The sequence below is a fragment of the Bubalus kerabau genome, chromosome 1 (assembly GCF_029407905.1).
Source record: "Bubalus kerabau isolate K-KA32 ecotype Philippines breed swamp buffalo chromosome 1, PCC_UOA_SB_1v2, whole genome shotgun sequence".
NCBI classification, from domain to species: Eukaryota; Metazoa; Chordata; class Mammalia; order Artiodactyla; family Bovidae; genus Bubalus; species Bubalus kerabau.
In genome coordinates, this window is record NC_073624.1 from 162,266,821 (window position 1) to 162,287,233 (window position 20,413).

The 20,413-nt window shown below is 41.1% G+C and overlaps 1 protein-coding gene across 3 annotated transcripts; it reads left to right on the top strand.

Moving 5' to 3' along the window:
• The first annotated feature begins 6,033 nt into the window (after positions 1–6,033).
• GHITM (growth hormone inducible transmembrane protein) lies at positions 6,034–20,202 on the top strand. Of its 3 annotated transcripts, none has more exons than XM_055537881.1 (9): positions 6,034–6,181; positions 7,695–7,859; positions 8,848–8,947; positions 10,458–10,569; positions 10,970–11,111; positions 14,244–14,352; positions 15,834–16,022; positions 16,466–16,637; positions 18,845–20,202. In XM_055537881.1, the coding sequence occupies exons 2-9, from the start codon at positions 7,731–7,733 to the stop codon at positions 18,927–18,929; spliced, it is 1,038 nt and encodes a 345-aa protein (XP_055393856.1). In that variant the 5' UTR covers positions 6,034–6,181; positions 7,695–7,730; the 3' UTR covers positions 18,930–20,202. The 3 variants fall into 3 exon arrangements, with proteins under 3 accessions (XP_055393856.1, XP_055393872.1, XP_055393862.1); XM_055537897.1 differs by having other exon boundaries at positions 6,075–6,095; XM_055537887.1 differs by lacking the exon at positions 6,034–6,181 and adding an exon at positions 6,194–6,331.
• The last annotated feature ends 211 nt before the right edge of the window (positions 20,203–20,413 follow it).

The window sequence follows — 20,413 nt, forward strand, 5'->3', positions numbered from 1 at the left end:
GACCACCATGTCAGAGGAGTCCAAGATTCTATACTAAAGTTTCCTCAGCCAATTTTTCGTGATTTCTTCTTTAAGGAGTCTTTTCAAGCATTTTTTTCCTAATTGCCCTCCTCCATGAAATTTTAATGTCACAGATAAACTGGCACGTGTACTGTGTGTAATGTATAGCTGTGATGTGTGTGTGTGTGTATGTGCATGCGTGTGCATGCATGCTAAGTTCCTTCACTTATGTCTGACTCTCTGAGACCCCATGGACTGTAGCCCACCAGGCTCCTCTGTCCATGGAATTCTCCAGGTAAGAATACTGAAGTGGGTTGCCATGACCTCCTCCATGGGATCTTCCCAACCCAGGGATCAAATCTGCATCTCCTGCATTGTAGGCAGATTCTTTACCAGATTCTTTATACGTATCCAGGCATATCTCATTTATTGCACTTCATTGCACTTTGAAGATACATCTTTTGCAAATTAAAGGTCTGTGGCAACCTTGCAGTGAGCAAGTCTATCAGTGCCACTTTCCCAACGGTATTTGTTTACACTGTGTCTCTATGACACATTTTGGTAATTCTCAGAACATTTCCAATGTTTTCAGTATTATTTTATTTGTTATGGTGATCTGTGGTCAGTGATCTTTGATGTTACTACTATGACTGAAGACTCAGATGATGGTTTGTATTTTTTAGCAATAAAACATTTTTTAATTAAGATATGAACATTGTTTTTTCAGACACAATGCTATTATTGCACACTTAATAGTGTGCAGCATAGTGTAAACATAACTTTTACATGTGTTGGGAAATCAAAATATTTGTGTAACTCTTTTTAATGAGACGGTCACTTTATGATGTAGCCCAGAATCAAACCCACAATATCTCTAAAGTCTGTCTGTGAATAAAGATTTTTTTCACCCTTTGAGAACCAGTTTTCACATTCATTCGGGAATGTACATTCTAGACCCAGATCCACCATTATCTTGTTAGGTTTTCTTAAGTTTACGATCATCTCTGGATCTTAGTTTACTCATTACAATCTTATCAGGAAGTATGAGACAATTCTCGGGATTTCTCCAATGTTCTGCACCTCCATGGATACTATTCCATTAATGGTGTTCCCCTTTGACCCATATACAGTATTTGGTTGCATCTCTGTGTGAAGTAGACACTGAAAAGTTGCCAATAAAATGAGAATGAAAATGAGCTACATCTTCCCTTAGTCTGGCATCAATGTTGCTTTCGAGTCCTCAGTCAGTCTAAAGCAGATAGCTTAGTTTATTCCATTCTGGGAAGCTCAGGACAGTCTGATAATTTGCCAGCCCAGATTTAGAACCTATCACCAACCTTGGAGTTCAAACTATTTTCTCCTCTCCTGGGTCCCATGTGGATTAGAACAGCCACATTATTCAGTTCTTCTGCCCATTTTTAAATTGGGCTGCTGTTTTGTTTTGTTTTTGATGTTGAGTTGTATGAGCTCTTTATATATGTTGAGTATTAATCCCTTATGTCATTTACAAGTATTTTTTCCCATTGAGTAAGTTAGGGCTTCCTTGGTGGCTCAGACAGTAAAGAATCTGCCTGCAATGCAGGAGACCCAGGGTCAGAAAGATCCCCTCAATGACAACCCACTCCAGTATTCTTGCCTGGAGAATTCCACTGACAAAGGAAGGGCCTGGTGGGCTACAGTCCACGGGGTCATAAAGAGTTGGACACTACTGAGCGAATAACACACAACACACATACATTAAGTCAGTTACCTCTTTTGTCCATAGTTTGCTTTACTATGCAAAAGCTTTTAAGTTTAATTAGGTCCCACTTGAATATTTTTGCTTTTGTTTCTTTTACTTTAGGAGACGGATCCAAAAAATATCACTGTGATTTATGTCAAAGGGTGTTCTGCCTGTTTTCCTCCAGTATCTGCTGCTACTGCTAAGTCACTTCAGTCGTGTCCGACTCTGTGTGACCCTATAGACGACAGCCCAGCAGGCTCCCCCATCCCTGGGATTCTCCAGGCAAGAACACTGGAGTGGGTTGCGATTTCTTTCTCCAATGCATGAAAGTGAAAAGTGAACGTGAAGTCGCTCAGTCGTGTCCGACTCTGTGTGACCCTATAGACGACAGCCCACCAGGCTCCTCCGTCCATGGGATTTTCCAGGCAAGAGTACTGGAGTGGGGTGCCATTGCCTTCCCTGCCTCCAGTATCTAGTAGTCTTATATTTAGGTCTTTAATCCATTTTGAGTTCATTTTTGTGTATGGTGTTAGAGAATATTCTAATTTCATTCTTTTACATGTAGCTGCCCAGTTTTCCCATTTTTCCAGAAGAACTGCAGATGGCCAATGGGCACCTGAAAAGATGCTCAACATTGCTAATCATCAGGGAAATGCAAAATCAAAACCACAATGAGATGTCACCTCCCACCTGTCAGAGTGTTTATCATTAAAAAGAACACAAACAACAGATGTTGGCAAGGATGTGGGGAAAAAGTGAACTCTCATACTGTTGGTGGGAATGGAAATTGGTGTAGCCACTGTGGAAAACAGAATGGAGGTTTCTCAAAAAAACTGAACAAAGGACTACTATATGACCCAGAATTTCCACTCCTTGGGAGATATTTGGGGGCGGGGGAAGAAATGCTAATTTGACAAGATACATACACCCCAGTGTTCATAGCAGCATTACTTACAATTGCCAAAGTATGGACACCTCCATCAACAGATGAACAGAAACCCGCTCCAATAGTCTTGCCTGGAAAATTCCATGGACAGAGGAGCCTGGCAGGCTACAGTCCATGGGGCTGCAAAGAGTGGGACACGCTGAGCACAGTGTACCTACATTAGGATTAATGATTAATGACTTTTTCTGTTATCTGTCCTACAGTGCCAAGTGCCGGGAGCCGGCATATTGCATATTGAGTGCACATTGCAAATTGCATATTGAGTGCAGCACTTTCCACAGCATCATCTTTCAGGATCTGGAATAGCTCAACTAGAATTCTATCACTGCTGGGAGCCAGCATGAGGCACTCCGCCCATGGCAAAGGTCATGAGGAAAGAGGCTCGGCATACGCAAAGGCAGGTTCGAGCCTCAGGAGTCCCCCTGGAAATTCTCGAGCATCTACCCCCAAAACCAGAGTCTGCCTACTTTCTGCTTTGTGCTTTCACCTACACCTCTGACTTTATGGGGGGCTGTCCCCCACTACCTCTCTCTGAAAAAAGAGTTAGCTTACAGCTCCAGTTAATAATCCCTGGGTGTGACAGTGTTTAACCTACAAACTCCTTTGGAAATCCTCTAGCCTGCCTGAATAGGTTTTTCCGGCCACATGTTATTGTTCAGAGCCTCCCAACTGTGAGAGGCAGGAGATGTTCTAAACTGTCTAAACACAGATTCCTTTGAATAGTTAAAAGATTGATTAGAAATTGTATTGGTGAAGGGTTTTTCACTTATTGGGCCAATGTTTGCTGCTAAGTCTCCATACTCCTTACCTACTGTGTCCTTGGCAGTGTATTGATTGATATAATGGGTGTATAGAAATGTAAGTAGTAGCCTCAATGTTTGTAACGTTGGACCCTTGAGTTAATTCTTTTCTTGATTGAGCCCACCTCACCTTTGCCCTATAGGAATGCAGCTTTAGCCAGTGCTTTTTTGGAGGCTGGTGCCTGACTTTGGAATAATCACCTTTAGAGAAAGATAAGTTTCTTAAAATGTTAACAGGCCTCCTGGCCAGAAGATGATGTAAATCACCTGAACTTTTGCATATGATAAGTTTGAAAGCCTGGCTTCGATTAGGACCAGGAACTGCTGTCCTTGCATGACTCCACCCCTTCCCCCATTATCCTCTATGCACAACTTTAGGTATAAAAACTACTTTGGAACATAAAGTGCGGGCCTTGTTCACCGAAACTTGGTCTCCCCATGTCGCTCTCTCTCTCAAATTCTGGCTGAGTCTCCATCTGGAGCGCGGAACCCGCCATGCTTGCTAATTATGCCTGGGCTTCTAAGATCCGACCGGGGCGGCCTCAGCGTCTCCTCTCCTTCGGGAGAACGGAAGGACGCCTGCGGCCTACGTAAGTGGTGCAAACTTCTTGTCTTGAAGTTTTATTGGTCTCCCGCGTAAACCAAGCTACTCAGCCTCTTTTCTCCACTGAATTTTCCTACTGAGCTATCCTCATTCTATTACTCTTTACATCTCTAATTAATATCTAATTGAAGCTATTGTATCCTGATCCTCACCGACGCTGTCCCCGCTTCGAATACCCTGGATCAGCCGGGGCTGGACCCCGGCAGCCAAGGTCTTAGACTCAGAGAACGTACATTGGAACACTTCATACTGAGCTTTATCTACTTCCCCCACATTTGTAGCTCTTCCTGTATCCTGCCTCTAAATTAATGGTGCAATTATCCAGCTGATCTCACTCCATTCAGTACAGAGGGATTATGTTGAGTGCCTCCCTCATCCTTATCAGCTACAATCAGTCATTAAAACCTGTCAATTCCTCCTTACTTTTTTACCTCTGTCATAAACCCCCTCTGTCGCTCTACTGCCTTAATGCCAACGTCGGTCCCTTTTTGCTTAAATAATTGCAATAGATTCCTAACTGGTTTCTAAGTCAATGAAACCTCTCCCACGCCACACTAAGCACATCTTCCCAGTGATGTGCCTAGGCAACTTGCTTTCCTTAAAACACTTAACATCTTTGGAAACAATACTAGCCTAAAGATTATTCATGATCTGTTCACAACCTCAAGTGACAGCTTTCTCTACAGTATTTTCCTGCCATTTTCAGGGTAAAGAAACAAGAACTGTGTGTGAGCTGCCAGTTTTATTACCCACTAAAATGCAAATCTTTGTCTCAAGATTTACATGGCTAGAGAATTATCATAAATCACAATTAACAATAGCTTAGATAAGGTTCATAAATTTTACATGTTGTTAAATCACCTTTATCGAAATACCGCCCCTGTAGTGTTTTACGCAGCTTTATTTTTCTTCTTAGTGAAGTTGCTCGGTCGTGTCCAACTCTTTGCGACCCTATGGACTGTAGCCTACCAGGCTCCTCAGTCCATGGGATTTTCCAGGCAAGAAAGAGTACTGGAGTGCGTTGCCATTTCCTTCTCCAGGGGATCTTCCTGACCCAGGGATCGGACCCAGGGATCGAACCCTGGTCTCCCACATTGTAGGCAGACGCTTTACCGTCTGAGCTACCAGGGAAGCTGGTACTTCTTAGTACTTATCACTAACAAATACTTTGTCAATTTTTCGTCTCCACCAGAATAAACGCCAATAGTACCTTTGTTTTGCCAAAACAACGGTACGTTATCTTTTATTTGTATGTATCCCTAGTACAGAGCTTGGTACAAAGTTAGCCTCAGTAAATATTTAATGAGCAAATAGGCTAGGAGAAAACAAGTCTTCCTCCCGTAACCAAAAAAAGGTTTTTCAATTTACAAATTATCTGAATAGGATCAGTTCTCAGAACAACCCTGCATAAGAGGCAGAGCCTGTTGTACCAACCTATTATTCAAGTATTCGCTGAACCTTGAACATATGTCGTGGGTAAGTCACAAAACAATGAAATAAACTTCTAAAAATCTGCCTGTCCGCTCTCCGACCTTGTGTGACTCACACCCTTTTGCACATTTCACCTCGTACCCAAGACACCGGTTGGTTCCGGTTTGAACCCAATTTGGCACACTATGTCGCAATACGTTGGAGAAGGCGCAAAAACGCAACAAGGGAAAAGAAACGCGGCGAAAGAATAATATTCTCATACTATCCTCTTTCAATTTTAAAATCAGATCAGATCAGATCATAATTTCTGTACTTCCTGCCGTTAAGACAAGAACGAAAGAACGTTCCGCGGTCCTCGGCAAAGACGGCTGAAACGCCTTCTCTGCCCACACCCACGATGGACGTTGACTGTGACGCTCTCAACACTGCTCCACTGGCCCCGCCCCCTAACCCGGAACCCCTCCTCCCTACTATGCCCACCCTTCCGTTAGGGCTCCGCTCATGATTGGCTGTCCGTCGTAGTGTTTGCGGCTTCTCCGGATGCTGCGTCACGCCGTGAGCTAAAGAGACTGCGCGCACAGTCAGTAAGAGGTGGGCGGAGGGAGCGGGAGGTTTGGGTGCTTGAGTTTCACCGGCCCGGAAGGGGAACTGCGCGCTTGAGGTGTCCAGGGACTGAGGTACGGCTCCCCCGGGCCTACAGGTACCGCGGTACTCGGCACCACTGACTGTCGGCCCTCTGGGGCCGCTGCCGACGTGTGGGGAAGGTCGGAGGCTGCGGCGCTGCAGACTGCGTCACGGCCTGGCGGCCCGTCAGATTTCTCCTGCAGGTGACCCTGTGGAGGGGGTGGCGGCTGCGGGACCTGGGATAGGCGGGCAGGGGCTCGCCCTCTCTGCCCTCTTCTTGGGCAGCGAGGTGCTGATTCATCTCCGCGGCCCCCAGCCGCCGCCCTGGTAGATAAGGGGATCCCGAGTCTGCTGTGTTGTAGAGTGGTGCGAGTTTTGCTGCCCGGCTCTTATCCGAGTCTTCTGATAAGGGTGAACTTTCTTTGAGGATCAAGCGCCGGAGCTCATGAATATGCACGGAAGCGTAAGGGCTCGATAACATTACCCATTCTGTAGCTAAGGCACCTGAGTTTCAGAGAACAAACCTGTGCCCGAGGCCACTTTTTTCTTAGGGTAGAAGCAGAATTGCCGCCTTGGAGGCCACTGAACTGGCGTGCCTCTGTAGGTGTGTTGAGGACTGAGAGGCATAGCAGCTTTAGGCTGAGATGATGTAATGGCGTGGAAGTGCTAAAATGACATGGTATTTTCCCAAAGGATATTTGTCAGTGTTGTGCACCTCGCAGATCCCGTGACAGATCTGGAAATATATTTATATATTTAAAAGCAAGGATTCTTAGCTGTCTTCTAGGGGTTAAATCATTAGAACAGGAGTTAGACCTAGAAATCTACATTTTTAAGATATATCCCAGGTGGTTTTAGTACCTTGAATATTTTTATGTTTTGTTTCCAAGGGAAGTAATACTTAGCATGGGCTTCCCAGGTGGCTCAGTGATGAAATATCTGCCTACCAATGCAGGAACCTCAGGCTCAGTCTTTGGGTGGGGAAGATCCTCTGGAGAAAGATATGGCAGCCTACTCCAGTATTCTTGCCTGGGAAATCCAGGACAGAGGAGCCTGGCATGCTGCAGTCCATGGGGTTCAAAAGAGTCCCTTGGACTTAAGCAACTAAACAACAACACCTGGCATGTTTGGTTTCCACTGATGTTTTTTATAGCCTTAAAAAGTAATATGACCTTGAAGAGTTAATCATTTCTTGTTAGGATGACATTTTTCCTCTGCTCAAAGGTGTTATTAGCTCTTTTATAATTTCCCGCTGAATACTGGTATAAATCCTCAGCCAAAACCACGTTTATAAAATCCATCACACACCCTTTTAATTCTCTGTTAGCCACATAACTTAAACAAGTTATTTCTCTTGTTACTGTTCCTGTTGAGATTTAAGCCCCTTTTGGTGATCTATCTCAAACTTTTTGTGAGATGGGTTTCTTGAACTAACAAGAAACAAGCAGAGTATTTATTATCGTTTTAAAACGTCGCTTGATCTTTTCCACTAGGAAATGACTGGCTTTTATCTCTTCTACGTCCTTCCTTCAGTTGGTTAATGGGTTATTTTTTGTCTGTCTCTAGCATTTCAGATCTGCTTGGTAAACCTGGTGCACCACCATGCTGGCCGCAAGACTTGTGTGTCTCCGGGCACTGCCTTCCAGGGTTTTCCACCCAGCTTTCACCAAGGCCTCCCCTGTTGTGAAGAATTCCATCACGAAGAATCAATGGCTTTTAACACCCAGCAGGGTAAAGATAATATTTTTGTATTGTCTGTCTGTCTCTATGCTCCTGGGCCTTTTTTTTTTTTTTTTTTTTTTGGACAAAGCATGAAGCTCCCGACTCTATCATTAGTGATTAACTGAAACAACCCTGAAAAAGCCCCAAATCAGCACTCTCTATTGGCTTCTTAGCATTCTGTTCCGTCCTTATCACATATGAAAAAGAACCCCTATGACTTGTCCTTTACTTACAGCTCTTGGAGTTTCTCATTCAGAGAATTTAGAGTAATTTGTGAAGGATTGAGAGCTATATGGTTCAACAAAGAAATCGTGGATCCTATTGTCAAAAGCTTAAGACCCTGGGAATATTACTGGCTGACCAATTGCTAACCATGTCATTTCAGCTCTTGCCTAGAGAGTGGTAAAATAAAATCTGTCAGGTTAAAGAGAAACCCGTTTCCTTTTATACTACATTTCTGCTCTAGCATTCAGATTAGGAGAATAAATTTTAAAATGTGAGGTAGATGGAAATGTACAGAAGCTAAGAGGGACAACTTTTTTCTTCTTAAAATTAACTGTTTCACTGTTGAAAAACCTGAAATACAGGTAGAAGTCCTCTCTCCCTTTGGCTTTGTGTTTGAGGGAAAAATTGAGCCCATTTCCCATAAGAGAAATGTAGTTAATACTTATTGAATGCATATCTTTTAAAAGTTAGTGTTTAAAATGATAAGTCTAGAGGTATAAATAAAATTTATAGTGTATGAAATAAGTAATTCTGAAACTTGAACTCAGAAGTTATATTGTAATGAATTAGTGAATCACTTCAAAGCTAGAGTACAGGTGGGGTCTACATTTAATTTTTTAAAGATTAGCTAACCTTCATTCATAGTGAAGTTACACACATAAAAAGTATCAAGCTACTTTTTACAGAGTTACCTGGAGTGTCGAGATCCTCTGTTTTATTGTTAACATTCTTTTATATGGGTGGTATGTGTCTTTGTTTTCATTTATGTCAGGAATATGCTACCAAGACAAGAATTGGGATTCGACGTGGAAAAACAACCCAAGAACTCAAGGAGGCAGCTTTGGAACCATCGGTGGAAAAAATATTTAAAAGTAGGTAGCAACCTTTAGTAAACTCTTAAGAGGCCCCTGAACAACCTCCTTAAAATGTGTGCAAACGTGTGTGTATGTGCATCTTGTGAGAAGAAGGGCAGTCATCCTCAGGGATCTGATGACCCTGGAAAGATTGCTACTTGGCTCTGGGCTCAGTGGTTCCCAGTCAGATTTCTCCCAGAAAAAAATTTTACTTCCACCATTTTTTTTTTAAGGATTATTAGTTATTATGCTATAATTTTAAGTTATAATCTGTTAATGAAGTTCATTTGAAGTTGTGTAGACTCTTACTCAGACATAATATTTGAATATGTTTCAGGCCAAGAATAAATCACCAAAACATAGGTGTTAATAAAAACCTGGTTGTTCAAGAAGGGCCCATTTAGGGCCTCTCAGGAAGCAATACCTTAATGAAGTCAGCTTAGTTCACAGCTTGGCTTTCAGCTTTGCAACCTCAGAATCTTGATTGGTCATCTACCCAAAGTCAAAGAACTCTACTTAACACCCTTGCAAAAGGTTAATACCTATGTTCCCTGACTTAAAATGGGGTTACATCTTGATAAACCCATCATAAGTTGAGGATGTTTTGAAGTTCAGGATACACTTAATATACCTAACCTTGAGAATATCATAGCTCAGCCTAGCCTACCTTAAATGTGTTGAGAATATATAACATTTGCCTAAAGTTGGGCAAAACTATTTTATAAAGTGTTGACTCTTTCCTGTTATTTGTTGAATCCTGAAGGTGAAAAACTTGTTGGGTGAATACAGAATGGTTATAAGTGTATGGGTTGTTTACCCGCACAGTCAACTGGCTGGCTGGGCACTGTGGCTTACTGTCACAGCCCTGCATCACAGGAAACTATTATATTGCCTATCAGTAACCCAGGAAAAGATCAACATTAAAAATTTAAAGTGCAGTTTCCACTTGAATGCATATTGTTTTTGCATCTTTGTAAAGTTGAAAAATCTTAAGTTGGGGACCATCTGTATACAAATGGGAGACAGCCCTATGTGGCATTCCTCAGGGCATTTCTATTGGTCAGTTGGCCCTAGAAACCAAATTATATGAGTCATCTCAGTCCATAGTAACATTGTTAGTGAACAGACTTTGACTAAAGGGAGTAAGAGGCTCTTTGTTAATATCTCCATCCAGTTAAGAGTTGATAAATTGTTTCTTTCTCAGTACTCTTGAAAACAAGAGCACCCTCTCCCTTGATTCAGCTGCATAAACACTAATTACATTTTTCTTTGGTTCTTTTGTTCTTAATCATCTTTGTTAATAGCACTGTATAACATTTGACTGAAAATGTTCTCATCTTTACTTTCTAAGAGTGCCATGAGAATATGCATCTCTTATGAATAAAATAGTGTGTATCACAGAAGTACCCCTGCATCTGCAGATAACACTGTGTCCTCAAATTTTGTTAGAGTGAAATTACAGATGAATTAAGTCTGATCATGTTAGTCAAGACAACAATTACTGTGCATCTCCTCCTGTGTTCTGCAGTTGATCAGATGGGAAGATGGTTTATTGCTGGAGGGGCTGCAGTTGGTCTTGGAGCTTTGTGCTACTATGGATTGGGAATGTCTAATGAGATCGGAGCTATTGAAAAAGCTGTGTAAGTAAATTGTTCCCAGACAAGTCTAGCCTTAAAGCTTCCAGTTTTCTTCTCATCTTTTGCCACTTTTGGAATCTTTTATGTCCAGTGTTCTAACTGTGTGGAGATATACATGAATAAAAACAATCTTATTTCCTTTGCACCTATTTATTCAAAGTAAATAGAAATCTTTACCATGGTTATATGTGTTTAAGCTAGGAGAAAATGTGTTGTTTTGTATGTATGCCAAGTGCTTATATGTATTTTGGTACTTTTTATCGTAACTCCAACATACACATCATTATCTCCTAGATAATGGAATAAAATTTGGAGCAGTTATCCAGGTCTCCCAGCCAGTAAATGATTCAACCAAGATTCACATTCATAATCCTGTAAATTAACCATGTTGTGTTTCTTACAGAATTTGGCCTCAGTATGTGAAGGATAGAATTCATTCCACTTACATGTACTTAGCAGGAAGTATTGGCTTAACAGCTTTGTCTGCCGTGGCAGTGAGCAGAACTCCTGCCCTCATGAACTTCATGATGAGAGGCTCTTGGATAGTAAGTCGGCTTGTTTTTGTTTTCCTTTGCCACTAAATAGCAAAAGATTAGATGAAAACGATTGGAGGAGGGGTATTAAGTGGAAAGAATAGCTTACTATATTAAATATGTTTTTGTTCAGGTAATATATGAATTGTGGGTGCAGCTGAAACAAAGTAGGATATACATTCTTAGGCAAGTCAGGTATTATTCCATGTTGAATATGTATTTTAGTAGCAGTAAAGGTGTTGGAACTTAAACTTACAGGGAACGTCCTACTTACCTAGTAGCAGATTTAACACAGCTCTATTTTCTAGAAGTTCACTAAAAAATAAGGCAGATGAAAATCCATCTTAGAGATCAAGGAAAATAGCTGTCACAAAAACCCAAGCTACTCTAAGAGTAGAATAATACTGCTGCTGTTACTCTGAATTCTCCTTGAACCTATATAAGGCTTTATATTCAATGAGAGTTTCAGTTCAGAGGACAGAGTAGTCCAGTTTTGTAAAATAGTTTGGAAAGAGGCGAGAACGTAGTCACTACAAGTGACTTTATAATCCCATTCAAGTGAACTTTGAGTATTTGAGGTCTGGGGTGTTAAGAAGACACAATTAGGGTGTGTTTGATTGCCAAGCTGAGCAGAGTGCCTAACAGAGGCGATTGCAGATACTGGAACAGCAAAAGTATGATGTGTATTTGAGCTTTAAGAGCTGATGTGGAAGAGATGAGAAGCAAGTGTACCAGCTGTGTCTCTTCGAGGTCTGAAACAAGGGATGATAAGAGCACAAACTAAAGCAGTAGTGTGAGACTGGAAAGGAAGGGGAGATGGGAAAGTTTATCTAATACACTTACAGACTTCTCATGGCAATTTCCCACTGATTCTTTCCATTCTTCTCTTGGCAACCCAGATCCCCATGACTTCCAAATCTGTAGTATTTCCACTATACTGTACTTTCCAAAAAGAGAACCATTTGCAGTTATCTAGCCATTTGGACGCTTGAATATTAGGGTCTTGCTTCTCAGATGGGTGTAAGGATCTCCTAGCCTCGAGGTTATTGAAGGCACAAAATCAGCTTGTTGCATTCTCATCAGGTATGTCAGTTTTAATGAGATAAACAGTTTAAAGCAGTGCTTTTATAATAAAGCAAACATGAAAGATTAAAATATACAAAAGACTTTAATCCCTAAAATATAAGACTTAAAGGAAGTTTTGTGCTTGAACCATATTCTCAGGTGCCTGTAGGCATAAGATTAGTCTCACCTGCTGTTAGGGCTGCTTAAGTAAAATAGTTAAGAAAGCCAGACAGGTGCTACAGAGATGAAGAAGCCTTTGGAAGGTGACAGGCATACGCATGATGTCAAAGTACCAAGCACAAAGTTTCTGCTTTTGAAACAGAGTAGAGACATCTGACACTGCTTATAACAGCCATAGTACTTACTAAGAAAACTTTCTCAAGGAAGGAATCCTTGAATACGTCAGCCAGATAGGAAGACAGGTATTTTTTGGCACAATAAACAGAATTAAAGAGGCATGAAACTGGGATGTATTTGCAGTATACCAGTTCAGTGTAGCTGAAGTGTACAGTATGGGAAGGTAAAAGGCAAAAAATGGACCTGTGTCATGAAGGATTTTAAAAGAAAAATACACAATTGTGTTAAATATCCTGAAAATGCAGAGATCCATGAAGTAGCTTTTAGTAATTGTTTATCCATTGGAAGATGTTGGAGTAGAATCCAGTGTGCTGTTCTGTATTAGGAGTGAAGGCTTTCCCGTTCTCAGCAGAAATAGCTGTTACATTTACCTGTACTTTACCACAGGGGTTGACCATTCAGGTGTCCTTGGTTCAGGCAGATGAGGCAGATGAATGAGGCAGGCCTGGTATGTTACACAGGATTATTGGGACCTAGAGAAGTGAAGTGAAGTCGCTCAATCGTGTCCGACTCTTTGCAACCCCATGGACTGTAGCCCACCAGGCTCCTCGGTCCATGGGATTTTCCAGGCATGAATACTGGAGTGGGTCTCCATTTCCTTCTCCAGGGGATCTTCCTGACCCAAGGATCTGACACAGGTCTCCTGCATTGTAGGCAGATGCTTTACCGTCTGAGCTACCAGAGAAAGCCTTCCCAACTAAATGAATTCACTTCTGTTTGTTTGTTTGAATAGTTGGCCAAACAAAATGTCTGCTGCCTAATCTTGCCATAGGGCTGCAAGTATGCAGTTTCTGCCTTAAAAATCTTGAAGATTATCATCTTTCTTGCATTACAAACATTTCTTTTTTGTGCACACAGAATATATAAATGTATAACAGTGGAAATTTAACATAGGCAAAGAAGAGGGATGAGGGCCAATTCAGCCAAAAAACTGGGAGGATAGAAGCGAAGACTTTATTTCTCGTCTTTTCATTTGCTCCTATTTTTCAAGTTTTCATTTAAAGAATAGAGTTTAAGGCAGTGTGCCATATATGTTCTAATTTGTATATCATCACTAATTGTTTTTAATGTTAGTGCTATGCCAAAATAAATATAATCTAAAATAAATGTTCTGGGATTGTTAAAGTGGTTTTGTTACACCTGTGTCTAACAGGAATAAAATTTTTTAAAGATTTATTTTTACATTTATTTATTTGACTGTGGTGGGTCCTTGTTGCGGCACGTGGGGCCCACTCTCCAGTTGGCGGTGCGTGACCTCTCATTGCTGCGGCTTCTCTTGTTTTGGAGCACGGGCTCTAGGTGTGTGGGCTCGGTGGTTGTGGCTCCTGGGCTCTAGAACACAGGCCCAGCAGTTGTGGTGTGCAGGCCTAGTTACTTCGTGGGATGTGGGATACTCCCGGACCAGGGATCAAAGAGGTGTCCCCTAGCATTGCAGGGTGGATTCCTAACCACTGGACCACCAGGGAAGCCCAGAATGAAAACTCATTTACTTAAAGTTGTCTGCAATACCTTATGTATGACAGTAGGGGGCACTCTTGCTAGTTTGATCAAACTGAAGTAAGCACAAGGCCTTTTAATGTGCTAGAAAAATAAAGGATTCTGTTTATTATTCTTCATCTTTTTAAGCATAGTCTATTGGAAGGACTAACTGAACTTGGAACTTGTGGGTTCTACTTGTTGTTGTGTGAGGATCCGTTTTTCTTAGTAATACATGTCTTGCAGACTATTGGTGCAACCTTTGCAGCCATGATTGGAGCTGGAATGCTGGTACAGTCAATATCATACGAGCAGAGTCCAGGCCCAAAGCACCTTGCTTGGTTACTACATTCTGGTATGTTGTTTAAAATTGTTATTAAACAGTCTTAAATACTACCTTTTTTGGTGGCTCTTCACAGTTGTAAATGATACACACACAGTTTAATTAAGCCTCTGGTCTACTAAACACTGATCCTGCACTTATTCCTGGTTGTATTATTGCCAGAGCTCCATTCTGGCGAGTTAATGTTTCTGATACTGAGACCATGGACGGCCCCAGTGGTACACTATTCTCTGGTAATAGTCTAGGTAGGCAGAGGTTTCTTTTTATGTATTTTGTATAATACCAGAAAGATTTCAGGTCTGGTACACATCACTTGAGAATTGTTCTTACTGTGTATCTTTTGGAAAATAAAAAACTAAAGGTCTCCACCAGGGACAGAGGAGGTAAAAATAAGAGCAGAGGTTTTTGCAGTAGAATATAGGGAAGAAAACAATCAAAAAGATCTTTGGAAATGTACTTCTAATTAGCTGTACTTCTGTACAGCTAATGTGACACCATTAGCTGGATTGATATTTAGATAGATCTTGACACAAAGTTACTGAAGGCAAGGCAGAGGCTGTCCAACCCTGGTATTCTGGAACAGTTTTAATATTCTTTGAGGTACTTGTAATAGTCTCCTTAATTATGGAATGGCACATGGCTTGCTTACAAAAAGTATTTTCCATGGCAAGTATCTGCCTCTGGGTTGAGTAGAGAGCCAGCAGGTGCAGAACCAAAACGATTCTTAGATGCGTGTTCCCTGCCACAAAATAAGACAAATTCTATAAGCGTTTCCATGAAACTTCCAGGGAGAGAGACTGAAATGTTTTTAACATGGGTTAGTACATGGAAATTAGGCTTTGGACACCCAATATGATGCATTTCCAGTGTGAAATACATCATTTATATTCATGTGCTGTCTTTGGGTGTATATGAGACAGCGTGACTTCCCAACGTTGGCTTTCAGGTCTCTCTCCCATTAGGTCTTAGGTATTCAACCATAGGTATTTTCCATGGAGCTTTACAGGACGGAACTTTAGTGGATGGGAGGGCAGTGATCCCAGTATTTTCTTTTAATACCAGTATCCTGCTTTTAAGAAGAAAATTATTTATAACATAGTATGCATTTGCTGCTTTTTAAAAAAAGTTATTTTAAGCCTTTTCTTCATCTCATTTCTTCCAAATGTGAATGTTGTTATAAAGACTTGGTAGACTCAGACCCAAATAGTGAGCTACATTGAATTTGACAGTTATAAAAATCTAGACTAGTGTTTATACTTGTGAGTGTTGATTATTTGGCTAGAAATGGTGTTACTGTTGTGATTTAGAAATTGGATAGGTGTAAGTTTTAGCTTAGGAGTTTTGTGGCTACTGTTAGCTAAATAAGGAGAAAACTTTGTAGTCCTATTGTTTAACAGTAAGCTCTAATTTGTTCACAAGGCAGGTTAGTTGAAGCATCTTCCTTTTGATGGTTGTGTGGTAAATGCTTAAGTGCCCCCTTGCTCTTTCTCCAGGTGTGATGGGTGCTGTGGTGGCCCCTCTGACGATATTAGGGGGGCCTCTTCTCCTCAGAGCTGCGTGGTACACGGCGGGCATTGTGGGAGGTCTCTCCACCGTGGCCATGTGTGCGCCCAGCGAGAAGTTTCTGAACATGGGGGCTCCCCTGGGTGTGGGCCTCGGTGTCGTCTTTGTGTCCTCCCTAGGTAAGCCGCTATGCTTTGACACTTGGTTCTTGGTGTCCTGAAATCATCTAACATACCCTGGTATTCTAATGGAGAGAATGTAGTCAGTGTCATTTAAGTTGATTTAAAGATATATGCCAGTTTGACTGGATTTACTCATTTGGCATAATGGCAGACCATTATTACTGGTTTAACCAAATACATCTAAAATGAGAAAGTTGGTCTGAAGAACATGAAAATTGCTCTGATGCAGGAACCTTCCTATTATGGGGGCAGATGACCCATTGCAGGAATGAGTATAATGGGTTTTGAACTAAATGTATTTAAAATTAGACAGTGCGCTTACTCAAATGTTTCCTTACCTGTGCAGTATACCAAAGAAAAAGTTTTGTGAGTAATGTTGATTACAAATCCCAGTTACAGAAAAATCCTTTCAAACAATTTTTTTCCCATTTTGATTTCAGGATCGATGTTTCTTCCACCTACCACTGTGGCTGGTGCCACTCTGTACTCAGTGGCGGTTTATGGTGGATTAGTTCTTTTCAGCATGTTTCTTCTATATGATACACAGAAAGTAATCAAGCGTGCAGAAGTAGTACCAATGTATGGAGTTCAGAAATACGATCCCATCAATTCGTAAGTAGCCTTGAATGTCCTGTCTTCGTTGCATAAGGACGTTTGTGTTGGTTTGGCCTATTTTGTTTTCTGACTCTTAGTTTCCAAGGGCTGCTGTAACAATTATGTAAACTGGGTGATTCACAACAACAGAAGTTTATTCTGTTCCAGAGCCCAGAAGTGCGACATCAGGGTATCATCAGGGCTGGTGTGTTCTGAGGGTTCCAGGGGAGCATCTGGTCCATGCCTCTCTCCTAGCTTCTTGTCGTGACCAGCCATCCTTGGCATTCCTTAGCTTCTGTCGCTCTGACCTCTGCTCCTGTGTTCATGTGATATTCTCCCTGTATCTCTGTCTCTCATCAGTTCAGTTCAGTCATTCAGTCGTGTCCAACTCTGCAGCCCCATGGACGGCAGCACGCCAGGCTTCCCTGTCCACCACCAGCTCCCAGAGCTTGCTCAAACTCATGTCCATCGAGTCGGTGATGCCATCCAGCCATCTCATCCTCTGTCGTCCCCTTCTCCTCCTGCCGTCAGTCTTGCCCAGAGTATTATGTCTCTCATAATGATGCCATATTGGACTAAGGCATCCAATTGGATTCACCCATCATATTGGACTCACCCTTCTCCAGTCCTACCTCTTCTTAATTCACATCTTAATTACATTCACAAAGACCCGAAAATAAGGTCACATTCACACAGATTAGGACTTGAACATATCTTTTGAGTTCAGCCTCCAACAATGACTTTGTTGAATTTTAGTATTTTATTACTATTAACATTTGGTCTGGTCTCTGTCCTTAGTAAGCTATATGTATATGAAACATTTGATTATATGGCAACTAAGTGTGATAATTAGGTGTGTATTCAGTTAATTCAGAGTATTGTACCTATTTTTGCTAATTAGCCTTATAAAACTCTTGTCGGTAAATTATTTTTGTAGTTTATATTTAACAGACTTTAAAAGTAAAGAAAAGATATATTAGTCAAGTGTTGTTTTTGGCGAGTGTACATGATTGACCTAATTTTTTATAGAAAAGCCAGTTTTATTAAAAATTGAGAACACTTCAATTTAAAATTTTTTATTAAAAATTGAAAATTCCATTTTGGAAATATTCAGCTTACACGCTGATGTTAACTGTTGTATAATGATGGTGTTTCGTTTCCTTGGTGTCTCCACCAAAGTAATTAATTTCCATGAGTTTCACAGTGTCTGTGACATTTCTAAAAGTAACTTATTTTTCTTTATTTAAAACTTAATATAATGATTTTTTTTTTAAAGTGTTCCTATAATGCTTACAGATTTGTAGCAAGTTTCTTTGGAGGTGATGCAGGGAGGCAATGAGGAAGTATATTTTAAAATGCCAGACTTGTGTCTAACATATTTCTGTAAAGGTGTTTCTTTGGTCTTGTTTTGATTAGTTCATTGTCTATCACCCTTTCTTTTTTTTTTTTTTTAACAAAATAACTGTACTCAGAGTACCAGAGAATATAAAGATTTTTTAAAAACTGCCCTTAAACAAAGATTAATCTGCCAAAAGAAAATCTTGACAGTTTGCTAGTCTAGGACTTCCTTTTTTGTTGTTTAGTCCCTAAATAGTGTCCCAACTCTTGCAGCCCCACCAACTATAGCCTGCCAGGCTCCTCTCTCCCTGGGATATCCCAGGCAAGAACACTGGAGTGGATTGCCATTTCCTTCTCTAGGGAATCTTCCAGACCCAAGGATCAAACCCGCATCTCCTGCATTAGCAGACAGATTCTTTACCGTTGAGCCACCAGGGAAGCCCAGGATTTCTTTAGTTGACATCTTTTTTAAAATTTCCATTTCATATACCTAGGACACATAATCTCTGGAGAAGGCAATGGCACCCCACTCCAGTACTCTTGCCTGGAAAATCCCATGGACAGAGGAGCCTGGTAGGCTGCAGTCCATGGGGTCGCTAAGAGTTGGACACGACTGAGCGACTTCACTTTCACTTTTCACTTTCATGCATTGGAGAAGGAAATGGCAACCCACTCCAGTGTTCTTGCCTGGAGAATCCCAGGGACAGGGGAGCCTGGTGGGCTGCCGTCTATGGGGTCACACACAGTCGGACACGACTGAAGTGACCTAGCAGCAGCAGCAGCAGGACGCATAATCAGTATTGCTCTTTCTCTACTTCATTAAGGAATAGTTTTTGTCATTGTTATAAGAACTACATCATATTTAATGGACATAATTTCTTTTCTAGGATGCTGGGAATCTACATGGATACATTAAACATATTTATGCGTGTTGCTACTATTCTAGCAACTGGAGGCAACAGGAAGAAGTGAAGTGACTCAGCTTCTGATATCCTCAATACATCAGATATCTGGCTTGTTTAATAGGGGCAGATATTCATTAAATAGTTTGTACAAGCAGCTTTCGTTGACGTTTAGAAGATAAGAACTTGCCATCGTGTTTCAAACGTTCCAGTAATGTGATGCTTCAGGTCTGTTTTTCTCCTGGAGAATAAATTCAGTAGTTCTCTTCCAGATAGCACATGCATTTTCAATTCTTGTGTCTGAGTAATTCTACAATGTTCAAATGATTGTGAAAACCAAGGTTTGTTTTTCAGGAATTTGAGTGTTTTATCTATTTTAAAATTTATTTGGCTTAGTGAAAGTTCACAAACTTGTGTACCTGCAGTTTCCTTTTTGGAATGTGGAATATTAACAAGTAATGTCATAAGTGATGAAAGGATTTGGTGAAGGGACCAGAGAGAAGCAAAAGGGCACCTGCAGTGTTTCTTTGAACGCTCAGCACTGAGGCGATGGCCGCGGCAAGCCAGGGAGTCTGCACATGGGCAGACGAGGCATGGCTGCATCTCCGCAGAGCCGCCAGACACACTGAGCAGGTCACAAAGACGTCGAGGGTTCTCCAGGCGCTCCTTACAGTACAGATGGGGTCATGCTTGACTGCCTGCTGTCTCACGCTGTTAGCAGAGTTCAAAATGCTAACCACATGGAGAATTCCTGTTATATAATGTGTATGTTGTAAGTCTTACTTTTGAATCACCTGAAACAAAGTATCCTTAAAACACTCAGGAAAAAATACTCAAAGCATGAATGTTATTGCATTTTTAAGTATAGAAACAATATGTGCATAATTGCTGAAAAATTTTGCAAATTACTGAGATGCTTAAAGAAATGCATGCTTGCCTTTCTCATTTCTTCAAGCTTTAAAGCTTTTATCAGAAAAACCTGTTTGTGATTTATACTTGATTATGAAAGTTTTTCCCTTTAATCTGATTTCTTGCATTCAAAAAGGAAGGCAAAGTGAGGCTTTTTTCCTGAACTGTATCGATCAAAAATGTAATGGAGAAAACACTTCATTAGAGTTTCCCCCGCCAGAATTTTCCTTCCGCATAGACCGTTATCTTGTGCCCTTTGTAAGTTTTTTGATACAGAAGAGTTATTTCTGGAAGCTCCTAAGAATGAAAAAAGTGTATGATTATTGAGATGGTGTGTCGACAAATATTTATTACAGTAATCCAGAAAAAACTATCTAACCACCTCACTTCAGGATGTTTATTTCTGAATAATAAAGGTTCTAGTCAGATGGTGATTGGTCTGTAATTTTTCCAGCTGAACCATATATGTACCATTGAATAGGGGTTTGAGAAAGCAAATGACTCTCTTACTGACATAGTACATAGAGTAGTAGTTGTTGTTTAGTCGCTAAATCATGTCCAGCTCTTTGTGACCCCATGGACTGTAGGTCACCAGGCTCAGCTGTCTGTGGGATTTTCCAGGCAGCAGTACTGGAGTGGATTGCC

Excerpts from the sequence above, each read along its gene's own strand:
- GHITM (XM_055537881.1), top strand. The coding sequence starts at position 7,731 with ATGCTGGCCGCAAGACTTGTGTGTCTCCGGGCACTGCCTTCCAGGGTT. Across the intron at positions 16,023-16,465 it reads CGTCTTTGTGTCCTCCCTAG|GATCGATGTTTCTTCCACCT; the intron begins GTAAGCCGCTAT and ends TTTTGATTTCAG. Across the intron at positions 16,638-18,844 it reads AAATACGATCCCATCAATTC|GATGCTGGGAATCTACATGG; the intron begins GTAAGTAGCCTT and ends TTTCTTTTCTAG.